The sequence below is a fragment of the Cylas formicarius genome, unplaced genomic scaffold (assembly GCF_029955315.1).
Source record: "Cylas formicarius isolate icCylForm1 unplaced genomic scaffold, icCylForm1.1 PGA_scaffold_10__41_contigs__length_53128322, whole genome shotgun sequence".
NCBI lineage: Eukaryota > Metazoa > Arthropoda > Insecta > Coleoptera > Brentidae > Cylas > Cylas formicarius.
The window spans coordinates 40,540,413-40,552,675 of NW_026844214.1; the positions used below are offsets into that span (position 1 = coordinate 40,540,413).

Genomic DNA, 12,263 nt, shown 5'->3' on the forward strand with positions numbered 1-12,263 from the left:
TAAAAGCAGCAGCGTCTTTGAAAATTGTATATGGGACAAACTATTATTTGTATTAACGCTTTTTTGAATTAATCTAGCTACTCCAAGCATATTAAATAGGTCACACAAATTTATATCTAAAACCTTTTTGATGTAATGCAGAGTTGAATATTCCGTATTCCGTATTTTTTTGAAATTTGAGTGGCTATAAAGTTTAAAGGGTTAGACCTCGTGCAAAGCCGGTCACACTTTCCTGGCTCAATTTTTCATCCTATTCATTAGCATTATCTTGCAGTTTAACTGGAAGGTAATTAGTAGTTAGTTGGTTGGTATTCCCGAAAATATTCCAGATCGGGAGAGCAGATCAGAAAACCTAGTCTCGTTTTTCGCAAACAAATATTATTATTATTGCAGTTCTTTGACACAATACATTACAGAAAAAGTAAATCTCTACAAAAGTTATGTTTTTTATTTTAAATTTATAAAATTTGTATGTATCACCATGTGTCATGTATTTTTGATTCCATTTTCGTCAGATCTAATTCATTTTGACATTTGATTTCCCCATGCATAATAACAGATATTGACAAAAAAAATAATTGCAGCCTTCTTGATCCGTGGAACTAGATACAAAATAATCTTTGACTTTCTTAAAATTGGTAAAGTTTGGCAGCTTTACGAATACCAATACATTCTATAGATTTATTTGCCTCTCTCTGGAGTAGTTTTCTGGTTGTAGCTAATTGTAGGTATAAAGCAAATTTAACACACCAATAAAAGTCGCCATCTAGATAATATTTGGTTATAAGACAATTAATGAAGAAATTTCAGCATGAAAATATTTCATAGAAAATAATAAGCTACAGACACAAAGTCTAGAAAATATAAAAATATAGAAAAATAAATAATTCGAGCATCGACTTTATTTTCAAAGGAATAGTCATTTTAACAGTAAAATACGCTACTTTTCAAACACGAAATGTGCAATTTAATATTTTTTCCGTTTTTGTTCCAATGTGCGCACCACATATGTGTATTTTAATTATGTCTGTTACAGGATAACATGGCATTCAAGATTTTCTTCGTTGCTGCAATGACTCGTAAGTATTTATTTATTTTTATACAAAAATATAAAATATTAGCGGGAATATTCGTGAAAATTGTTACTTCGAATTTCTTTGAGAGAAGAAGATACTGTGGACTTTCTTAAGTATGATCGCCGTCATATCTTCTGAGCTGGTTTGCACTCTACCTGTATGCCAATTTAAGAAGACCGCTATGGTTTACCTTAAAACAAAGCCATCAAATCGCTAAAATATGATAAGCTGTTTTGAAGTTAAAGTTCGATTTTAACTATTACTTATTAGATAAAGTCAATTATTGAAAATAGCCATTCCGGTCATTCAAATTTAATTAAACTGTATCTCAGAAACGAAGCAATTTATGTTTTTATGTCCATATTTGCTTTGTTTCCTACTAAATGTTGAGAGTTTGACGCAAAAAACCTGTTGCGCACCTTATTAATAAATACAAAATGTAATTCCGGCAGCGTAAAAAAATCAAAATTTTTCAAATTTGATTTAATACTTGACGCGTTCGTATTTGCAGTCGGTGTCGCCCTCGGTGGCAGGTTGACGAAATCAACCATCACTGTGGTGGTTCCCGAACAACAAGCCGAGGGCACGCGTTTGGAAGAAATACACGGAGGCGGCTACGAAAGCTCTTATGGAAGCCATAACGGACGCAACGGGGCGGAATTGACAAGTTTGGCTCACACCTCAGCCGTCCAAGCGAAGAACGCCGTCCGCAGCCAACATACCGCAGGCAGTCAAGCCGCTTTCGGGATAAAGAGTACCCTAGCCAGCGCCGCCACTGGGGTAAATATATGAATATCTAGCAGGAACAATCAAATTATAACTATTTTTTGCCGGACCATGCCCCTTCGGCATAATATGTAGACTTATTTTTATTTTGCGATAATATTGAAATTCAAAACCGTTCATATTAAGACTTTGTACGGGGTGGGCTAAATTGGACACTTTTAAAGGAAAAGTCCCTCCTATCAAATGGGAATAGGCGAAAACTAATGTCAGTGACTGGAGCTTGTAAGGATAACAAAATGCATATTGATATCTAGTACCGTTTGGGAATTACGCGTCGTTTTTCAAAAGTATGCATGTCTTGTTATGAACATTTTAAGAGCAACTTTGTGCGCAGAACATTAAGGGTGTAAATGTTTTTAAAGCTAATATTTTAGAAATTATCAACCAAAAAAAGTATTTTTTAAGACATTCTGTATATTTTTCGATAATTAAAAATGACTTAAAATTACCTTCAGTGACCACATTCTGAATTTGGTTGTAAATACGCTTGGTTTTAGTTTAACCTTTCAAGTAAATTTCAAAGAATCAACGGGAAATGGGTACTCGGATAGATTTTTATGGGATTCACTCGGACCATGCACTTTTTTAGTAATATGTGCAAAGCCCATCTAACGTTAGTTCTTGCTAGCGTTGTTGGTGTCTTTAATTTTCATGTTGAGGTTGCAAGATTACTTTTAGCAGGTCGTAAAACCACTATTATTATCACCGCTTCTTCTCAAACTGACTATCAATCAGGTTGTGTTGAAATCTTTCAAATATTTCTTTTTTCTGTTAGGATATTGGTCATAGTACAAATGCCTAATCAAAAATACATTATCCCATGTATATGAAAGACTGAAAATCAAAAACGCGTCGTATTGAGAACCAAATTCACAATTTGTTCACCATCGTGGATTTATTTATTTTCGGTATTAGGGCTACTCAATCCAAAACCTACCGGTTCAAAGTTTTTGATAAAACTCCAGAAAAATGTCAAATGTGCTATATTTTTAAAAAAGTGATTTCAAGTTTTTTAAAAATATGCAAAGTTTCCCATATGAAAATTACGTTTTCGGATTGATCACTAATAAACCATCAGTTTTGGAGATGTTATAATTAAGTACAATTATTTCGTAAAAAGTTGCTTTGGAAATGTTTTCATAGAAACGCAAAATATTGCATACTAAAAAAGTTAAAGCGATTTTTTTTAAAGCATATTTTCTAAAAATGCCCTTTCGTACATTATTAAAAAACTGTTGGCATTATACTTCGGATAAAAATTTAAATAAAACATAAGAAATAATTTTAAAAGCATTTATTGAAATAAAACAATATGTATTAAAAGAAGCATAAAGTTTTCGAGAGATGTACAATAGTCAAAGGTGACAGGGACATAGATGACAGGGACAAAATTTTGTTTTTCTACTCCCTTTTGGAAAAGACCTAATTATACACCGACCTAGCGTGGGGAAGTGGAAAGTGTCATTTTACCAAGTCAGTTTCGTTCCCACGGACATTTCCGGAATATTACCGCATGGCTTGAATTTTGACGTTTGTTAATTCTGACGATCACGTCAGTGAATGCATTCATGTTGTCTTGCGAAAATGTACAAAAAAACTAACGGTCGTAGAAAAAGTATAGTATGCAACACTTTTTAAGCGACTCATATGTTAAACACACGTTCCGCTCGCGCCAAATAAACTAGTGACTCAAATGCCGTTTACCACACTTGTTGCATAATATACTATTGACTGGTATATATATATATATATATATATATATATATATATATATATATATATATATATATATATATGAAAGAGTAAGTGTGTGCGTACCAGTCAATAGTATATTATGCAACAAGTATGGTAAACGGCATTTCTCATGGCACTAACCAGTAAAAATTAATTCCACAGTTAAAAGGTTTTTTTTTGGCCAATACAATTTTGAACCACTAAATAAAATTAAAGTTTTTTCAATCAAATTTAAATTTAAAATAGCGCGCACGCTCTACATTAAAACCAAATGACACAATGTGCATGCGCATTCATTATTTTACTACGTCGATAGTACTTTGTGTCGCACAGGCCGCTCAGACCGCTCAAGCTGCGCTGGTTGGTAAACAGGCCATCGTAAGTACCGTCAGGCGACAGCTGGAAGACGCTGAACAACAGCTCCAGGAGGAATTGGCTCAGTACCATCAGGCTCAAGAGGCTGCGCAACTGGCTGAACAGGCTGCTCATCAAGCCCAGGCCCAGATCGCCACACTTAGCGCTCTCGTCGCTTCAGCGCAGAGTGGTGCTCAATTGACGTCGAAAGCGGCAACAGAGGCAGCCAGTGTCGCCGCCAATCAGCAAGCTGCGGTTACCCAGGCCAAGCAGCGGCTCGCCGCATTGACCAACGAGTTGCAAAATGCAATTCTCGAACTCCAGGAAACCGAACAGGCCGCCTACAAAGCCGCCCAAGCAGCCCAGGTGGCTCAGTCCAATGCGGCTGCCGCCGGGGCGGCCGTCGTCGCCGCGAGTGCCGCCAACGCCGCAAAATCGCAACAAGATAGCTATCGTCGCCATTAACTGTGTTCGTTCTAACTTTGTACTAATTTTTAAAGTAATATAACATGCGCTTCATGAATGCCCGCTTTATATCTATTCACCAGACACAGATGCGGATAATAAACCATCGAATATTTTAATATTTAAAACCGAAACACAAAAGCTTTGTTTGGGATTCATTGTTGAATAGGCGATACTTTCAAATACGTTCAGCAAACACGACCTTTACAAACAGGAGGTGAAACTATACACTGTAAACAATCGATGACAAATGAGACGCGGGTCGCTACGTATATACTCGTTTAGACGTTTTAATTGAGGTATTTGGTCAAACTGTGACAAATTAAAAGAAACAGTTTTCACGACGGATTGTGAATATTAATTTTTCATAGAAACTCCAACAGACTACGGTTGGCTTCTTCAGAAGTTAACTGAACCTGAAACTGATTAGCGAAACGTTAGCAAGTTCAACTCAGCAAAAACCGACGCAGGAGAAATCCAGTCCTCCAATCTAATTCTGAGATTGGTGTGTGAAATAAAAGTCTTTGTTTTTTTATCCCTAATTTTTCAATCGTACACACACTACTGTAATACTATTTACAAATCTTCTGGATTACTTTAGAACCGACGCAGGAATAATTCAAAGAAACAATCCTTTATAATTAAAAACTAGAGACTGTATATTTAATAACTATAAAGGCTTGTGTTTCGTGTGTTAGTATCTTTTTTTGCTATAATTATGGTGTGGTGTATTTGGCAACACCGCGGGCCGGCCAAAAAGGCAGTCTCGGCCGATGTGTCCAAGAGGCAACAACGTTCGTGCGGTACCGTGGTCACATAAAGAACCTGTATTTTTGTGATATTAAAGTGGAAGTAATTAACTTTACTGTTTTCTTCCGAAAATCCAGTCTGGCGACATATCATATGGTAAACACTTGCTGTTTTGCGAACTGTAAGGGGAATTGACACTAACCAAAGGTGGCAATTTTCTCATTTCTCACAAGTGAAGACCTTGCCAGAAAATGGATTCAAGCAACAAAAAACATAAAAGTGCGTCCTACTGAGATAGTTTTGGAACTAGTTAGTGGACTAATAAGTTCAAAATCTTCTAATCTAATCTAATCATTTTCAATCCCATGAAATTGAATGAGTTATAGCCTGCACTGTTGAATCAACAGATAAACTAACAACCACGTTAGAAACTCTTCTTTTGATCAAATTAATTTTTATTCAGTTACTGAACATGAAGAACATCCGATTGCTCAAAAAGCTATGCGGTAATACACGTCCGAAGTGGCTCAAACACGTGGGAAACAACACGGACGTGGTAAAATAACACTTTCCTCCTTTTAGATCTACTCTTTAAACATTAAAATAATATAAAACAGCCAACATGTGTTTTTTATCCTCTTTCACCCAGATTTGATATTATGAACGCCATGCCAAATATATCGCTTATCGTCGGATAACTCAACACAGCACTAACCAAAACAAACCTTTGTATTGTGTGCTTCACACTTCTAACCTGCTAGGAAGTGCAAAGGCGCCATCTAGTGCCAAACGTCGCAATATCACAAAACTAGAATACCAAATTTTATTGTAGAAAAAGACGTATAATGGAAGCTGTCGTTCCTGGACGATTTATAAAGTTTTTATTATTTAATTACTTTACTACAGTTATCTGCCACTAGCATGATAATGAACCTGTGGTATTAACTTTATATGCCAAAGAAAACATTCCTCAGCATTAGATGAAATCTGCAGCACACAAATTTTGCGAAAACTCAGGACATTAATAGCGAAATAATTCTCAATTCATTAGGATTGAACTACGCAAGATTACGCGTCCGTCTTGCCTGTTTCAAACTTTGCCAATAGATACCGCCGTAGCAGTGTGTCGCAAACAATGCATTTTTTTTTATTACATGATAAGATTAGATAATATAGGAGCCGCTAAGATCTCAAATGTATGGCGCAAAGCGCAGATTTGTGTTGCGAAATTAGGCGGTATGCGCTTCTCTATGCCTGAGGCGCATTAATTTTTACCGCCTTATCTAATAGTTATATGAGCGACTGCGATATTGTTATCTATTAGCTATGTACGTAACTCAATCTGCTTCGAGAAAAAAAGAATGCAGAGCAAGGAACTAATCGAACTGACTAACCAAACTGACCCTTTTCGAAGATCGACGACGACGAAAAAATAAATAGCCAGTTCATTTTATTTTTATAGGTGAGGCAATGCATGTCAAATTTGACGAGATTGTGTCTCGATTTCTATGTAATCAGCAGTCCAAGGACATCGATTTTCGATTAATACATTCAACCAAACACTTGAAATATAACACATACAATTTTTATATGCTCCTAAGACCAAGATTTCCAAAGTATCGCATATCTCCAAACTAAAGCGGATATCTGTACGATCTATAAGCCGATCTATACAAAACTAATAAACTGATTTAAAAAAAAGTTGTCAGGTACATCCTAGGATATATTACTTTAGTGCAAAAATTTCGTCAATTACATAAACGGATCGTTAAAAAATGGTTTCATTTGGCAGCATGAACTTTCCATCATAATACTTTTTTTAATAGATGATTAGCTAATCAAAAACTGTATAGAATTAATGCCCTCTATACATGTTCCTATACCTATAAATGCAGTAGTTCACAGTTGCAAACGCAAATAATAAACCATTCGTGACCTTCTCACCTCAATAACACAAAAAACATGTGCTAGCATGTTCCATTCAAATATTATGAACTTTAATCAAAATTCTTGGGGGTGGATCGGAACGCAAAGACTATTTTCTTTAATATGCTATATATAGTAGACATTCCCAAAAAGAAAAATACAGAACTTGTCACACATCTCTAAATTGTCATGGTGGTGCTCACTCTCCTTCTTGTGTCACAGACCACACACTGTCCTTGCCGCTCTATGCACAGTGTTGCCACACATACTATGTGCAATATAAATGTATCACGCTTATCTATTAAAAATTCCATTTATTTTTTAAACCCCCTCTAAGTAATGAACTAAACAAAAAAAACGTGTTAAGACAAAACTAATTAATTTGTAATCTTGATCGACAATCATTTTAGAAATTAACTTCTAACTTAACAGAGTTGCGGATGTATGTATTGTAAGTGCAATAAATTGATAATTTTGACCAGAATACAAAAACAGAACAATCTACAAGGTCTTCTAGTGAAATTTGTAAGGTTCTTATGACTTTACGTTAGATCTGACACTGCTGCAACGGTGAGAATATTGTCAAGGACGGCGGGTGCGTAGCTTTCAGGGCCATAGCTCTGCATAATTAATACTAGCTTTTACACTTTGATCCTTATTGACTTCTTGGCTACATGACAATACTCGTAGGTGCACACCCGACTGGCAAGACACACTTAAGAGAGGGCAAAAGGCCAGCCCGGCATCCAAAGGACAAGTGAACGAAGTTGATCGAGAGCCAGTAACATATCCGAGTTCGAGTCTAATCGGCTTCTATATCGATCATCGCGATTTTATTTAATACATTTCATAGGGCGCAGAAGTGTATTAAAAAGTTCTCTTCTAAATTATGACAATTAAAATTTGAAACTACTGCATTTATGTTAATTGAATGCATCATAGATTACAAACATTTTCTCTCTGGAAGTACACCACACATACGAACAGTCACTGGATCTTGACCAGAACTTAAACTTAAAGAATGAAGAATTTTAATTTATCTTTATTTTTAGGTCAGGCAAAGTTTTACGCACAAACTTTAAGAGCTGTCGTTCCGGTAGTTTGTCTATTCTGTGCTTCTGCTGACTGTTACGTGTTCGAAAATGCTGTCGATTACCGAATATCTAGTTTGAAAATTATGTCAAGTCAGACAAAAGAATTGTAACTAAATAAGCAACAGTTTAATAAATTGTATCAACATTTTTACACGATTTAAGCGTTACAATGATCAATGATTGCTTGAATTCTCTCTGGATGGTCCGGGTCGTTCCAGAAACCATTGAAACGAGCATCCTTTAGAAGCTGACCGGCCGAGGCTGGTACGTGGTTCCAGAAGGTGTGAGACAATCCTTGAGCGGTTAAAGCGAACAGGGAGTCGAATGGCGTGCCATCTACAACAACCTGACGGAGAATGCAAGCGGTGATTAAAATAAATAAATAAATAAGATGCCGAAAATAGTTAAAATCTAAATCCAACTGAATTGTTTTCTATATGAACTAAACTTTTAATCATGACCGACGAAGCTTGTTATTTTCTTGAGATTTTCCTTCTAAGGTTAAGTTTGTTAAGGAGCGAACTCAGAAGATTCTCAAAATATACAATACTACAGTATTCTTGGACTATTACAACTAACCGAATCTAACGTCTCTTTGACACACAGTAATAGCAACACAATTCAAAAAAGCAGTCTCTTAAAATCGCAAAAACTAAAATCGATTGTCACCGCTCAAAAGAGAATCGAAATAATAGGGATAAGAAAGCGTCGACAGGATGGACATATTGCCTGGATCGCTCGTTAACATATAGCTATTAAACATATAGCGGCCCTGCCTATGCGGACAGTACAGGAACTCATGAAGCAACGATGTAACATTTTTTCGAGAAGGTCCATTCAACGTGCGCATGCGCGAGATTTAAAATTTCGTTTTTAACCAAAGGCAACTCTAATGGCAAATTCTAAGACCTTGCGGCTTTCAACATTATTTCAGTATTTTCTCAAGATATGTCGAAATCCTATTAAATTTTCAGGTTAAAAAGGAGTTAAGGTGTGGAAAAGCAGTGCAGAATTGCAACATCCGGTGTCAGTATAATTCTGTAATTAATTGGGCGGTTTTGTTCTTTAAGCCCTGTGGATACGATGCAATTTCTAAATGTATTTGTTCATGTAAGCTAATTTTTTCGATTTTTGTTTTGCTTGTAAATCGGCGCAAAGCGTTAGTTTTCATAAACTCATATGTTTAATCTTTATTTAAATACCCTTGAGATGGTAGATATCGCACAAGAGACATCTAAGTGGAAAAAATGTTCAACAAACACCTCCTGTACACAGCAGTTGACAGTGAGTATTTCCTATGGTTGTTCTAATAAAAGTTCAACTTGTAGGTTAATTGTTTTCTTATATTTCCTGTAATTCTTGTACACTAAAACATATTACCCAAACATTCTTCGTAGCTATTTAAGTGAAGATGTGGGGAATTCTGTTTAGTAAATTGAGATGTAAATATCTGTGTAAGTCTATTTTCCAGTTTGTTAAATGTCAAATATATAGGCATCACTGTTTCTCTAAGATCCTATTATCTTATTTTTGTCACATTTGCTGTAATTTCGTGAAAGAACAAAGTATTGAAAGCATAAATTATACGAGTTTCGTGAATAAGGTACGGAGATATTGACACGAAAAATAAAAACAACAATGGCACAGGACACACACTGTTCTGTGACAGTAGTAATTACTTATCTCGGCGTTGCCAATTGTGTTGATTAATTTGCTGTCTTATGAAAATTAAAAAATTACGGCAATGTAGCAGTGGCGGTGACGCATGCGCAAAATATCCATACTTTCTCCACGAAAATATCATAGCCACCTGCGACGCATCAATTTTTACCGCAGGGCCCCTGTATTATCTTGTAGCTATATGCTTGTTTAGCACATCTAGATGTAGAGGAGGTGAATCAAGTACGAGTCAGACACTTTTAAAACACAACAAATCAATGAAAAACATGAAAGAATCGGTAAAATAAGAGGACTGGTAAATACGAGCCAGGAAAGGAGTTGATCAATTGTCATTAAATAACAATCGATTTTGATTGACAGCAAAATTTAACACAACAAATACACATTAAAAGTTTAGTTGGGCCAAACTAGATAATTATTTATCAACACTAAAGGTGCACTTACCGACGTACTCTCGACCTCGGAGTTAAAGCTGAAATCGTTGAGGAACGGTTTGTGGGAATCGTCGGGAATGGTACTGTTCCATTTACCGGACCAGTGAACGTGTTCCATGGTTAATCTAAAACATATCAATGTTCGCCTATTCCGACAAGGCGTTCTCATATTTCTCAAAACTGACTTACACGAATGTAGCTCTTCCTGTTTGGGGTCCGACCAACGGTACGGTGACCGACCAGTCGAACTCGCCAGTGATGGTAAAGTTACGCCAGTAAAAGCCCCAGTCAAAGTACGCCCAGAATTCGGTGTCAGCGGTACCGCCGGTGACTCCTGTCAATTGTTCGATATCCAAAAAGGGCAGATTGTACCAGATTACATTGGTTAAGTTGTTTTCGAATCTAAACGAGGCAAATTGATAATCGTTAGGAACCAACAAGACTTTCGAGGTAATCATTTACTTACTGAACGAGTCCTAGGTCGAGAGGAAACGAGAGGTTCCTCAAGTGGAGAGGGTTGTGTTGCGGGACGCCGATATCCGGAAGACCGTCAATCATAGACTTGTTGGCGCAACCAATGAACCAACGCACTACATCCTCGTTAATTCTGCCACTGGGTGGTACGACTGAAAACCACTTTATTTTTCGCGTCCTGCTATGAATCAAAACCCCTATCCAACCTTACCGCTAGCTTCGGCACCGAAACCAACTAGGCCGACCAACCCAATCAATAAAACTAACTTCATGTTTGCTATATGGCTTGTGAACGAACTTGGATCGGAACTAAGTGCTCCTCCTCACTGCGTTGGCAGTATTTATATGTGTCTCGCAGATAACCATCTTTTTTCAAGTTAATTAAACAACATTGAAAGCTCGAGTGTTTTGAGATTGGCTCATTTTTACCCCATCGATTCGATTTTACATAATAAACGCGAGATATGCATAAGCTATTCAAAAGAAAGTAAAAAACCCATTTAGTTGAAGACAAACTGTTATTTCAAGCTAAACTAAAAAACACAGTCTTCATTGTGCAAAAGCTATCGTTTATATATCCGCATAATTTCAGCTATGAAACATTTCTACCGAAAACACCCGATCGCTCTCAAATCCGTGACTAAAGTATTGGAAACGCCCGAAGTAGCTTGCGACGGTGTCGCTTAAAGTGACACTTTTTACACGCTTGATCCGCATAATTGCTTATTTTAAAGTAAGAAGTAGAGAAATACAGTTGTTGAACGCTCTGGTCTTGTGGTCTTTAGCACATTAAGGTCCATGCCATTAACCCTACACCACAATTATGCAGCAGTAACAATTTTCATAAAAAGGTTTAAATTGTCTGTAAACTGAAGAAATAAGGAGTTTAAGCAGCAAGAATTGATTAATGGGTTGAAAAGCAGAGGGCCCGTATCAAAGCACACTTGAAGGGATTGTTTGAATAATCGCTTTCAAGGCCCTTTCGAATCCTTCAAACAAACGAAACTCAAATTCAATCTAGATTAAATTCCATTTATAAAAAATGTAGAATCAAAGAAAATGAATGACAATCACTCTTGGAACATGCGTATTATACGCAATCAAACGGTCCCAAAATGCTTATTTATCTGAATACCAATCAATTTAGTTTGATTAGCCACCATAAAAGCAAGGAATTCGACGTTGTGCGTTATTTTTACCGTGTTGCCCACTTGAATTAATTAAAACTCGGTGATAGCAAAAACACGTGATCCAATGAGGTGATGTCCCCGAACGTTGAAATCTTACTCATTGATAATCAATTGTCGAGACAAAAAAAAGTGTCAAACGACTTTTTTATTTCTCGCTTGTCCAAATTTCACCATCCTTCCACCTGTCACTAGGGCCCCTGAATCGAAACGAGGTAGGTAGGGTCACTACTAACCGTGTTAATTGAAAATTTTGTAGAAATATAATTTGCATTTGATCCATATCCTTTTTTTTCGTCGCCT

General features: G+C 36.5%; 2 protein-coding genes across 2 annotated transcripts; one reads left to right on the plus strand and one right to left on the minus strand.

Moving 5' to 3' along the window:
* Positions 1-1,043: 1,043 nt before the first annotated feature.
* On the plus strand, positions 1,044-4,473 carry LOC132704434 (chromosome partition protein Smc-like). Its single transcript, XM_060674436.1, has 3 exons — positions 1,044-1,079; positions 1,588-1,856; positions 3,930-4,473. The coding sequence occupies exons 1-3, from the start codon at positions 1,073-1,075 to the stop codon at positions 4,413-4,415; spliced, it is 762 nt and encodes a 253-aa protein (XP_060530419.1). The 5' UTR covers positions 1,044-1,072; the 3' UTR covers positions 4,416-4,473.
* Positions 4,474-8,289: 3,816 nt separating this feature from the next.
* Positions 8,290-11,108, minus strand: LOC132702728 (uncharacterized). The gene is made up of 5 exons (XM_060671460.1): positions 10,985-11,108; positions 10,766-10,925; positions 10,489-10,701; positions 10,310-10,424; positions 8,290-8,531 (listed from the first exon to the last, which is right to left on the minus strand). Exons 1-5 carry the CDS (start codon positions 11,043-11,045, stop codon positions 8,343-8,345), a joined length of 738 nt encoding a protein of 245 aa, XP_060527443.1. The 5' UTR covers positions 11,046-11,108; the 3' UTR covers positions 8,290-8,342.
* Between the last annotated feature and the right edge of the window lie 1,155 nt (positions 11,109-12,263).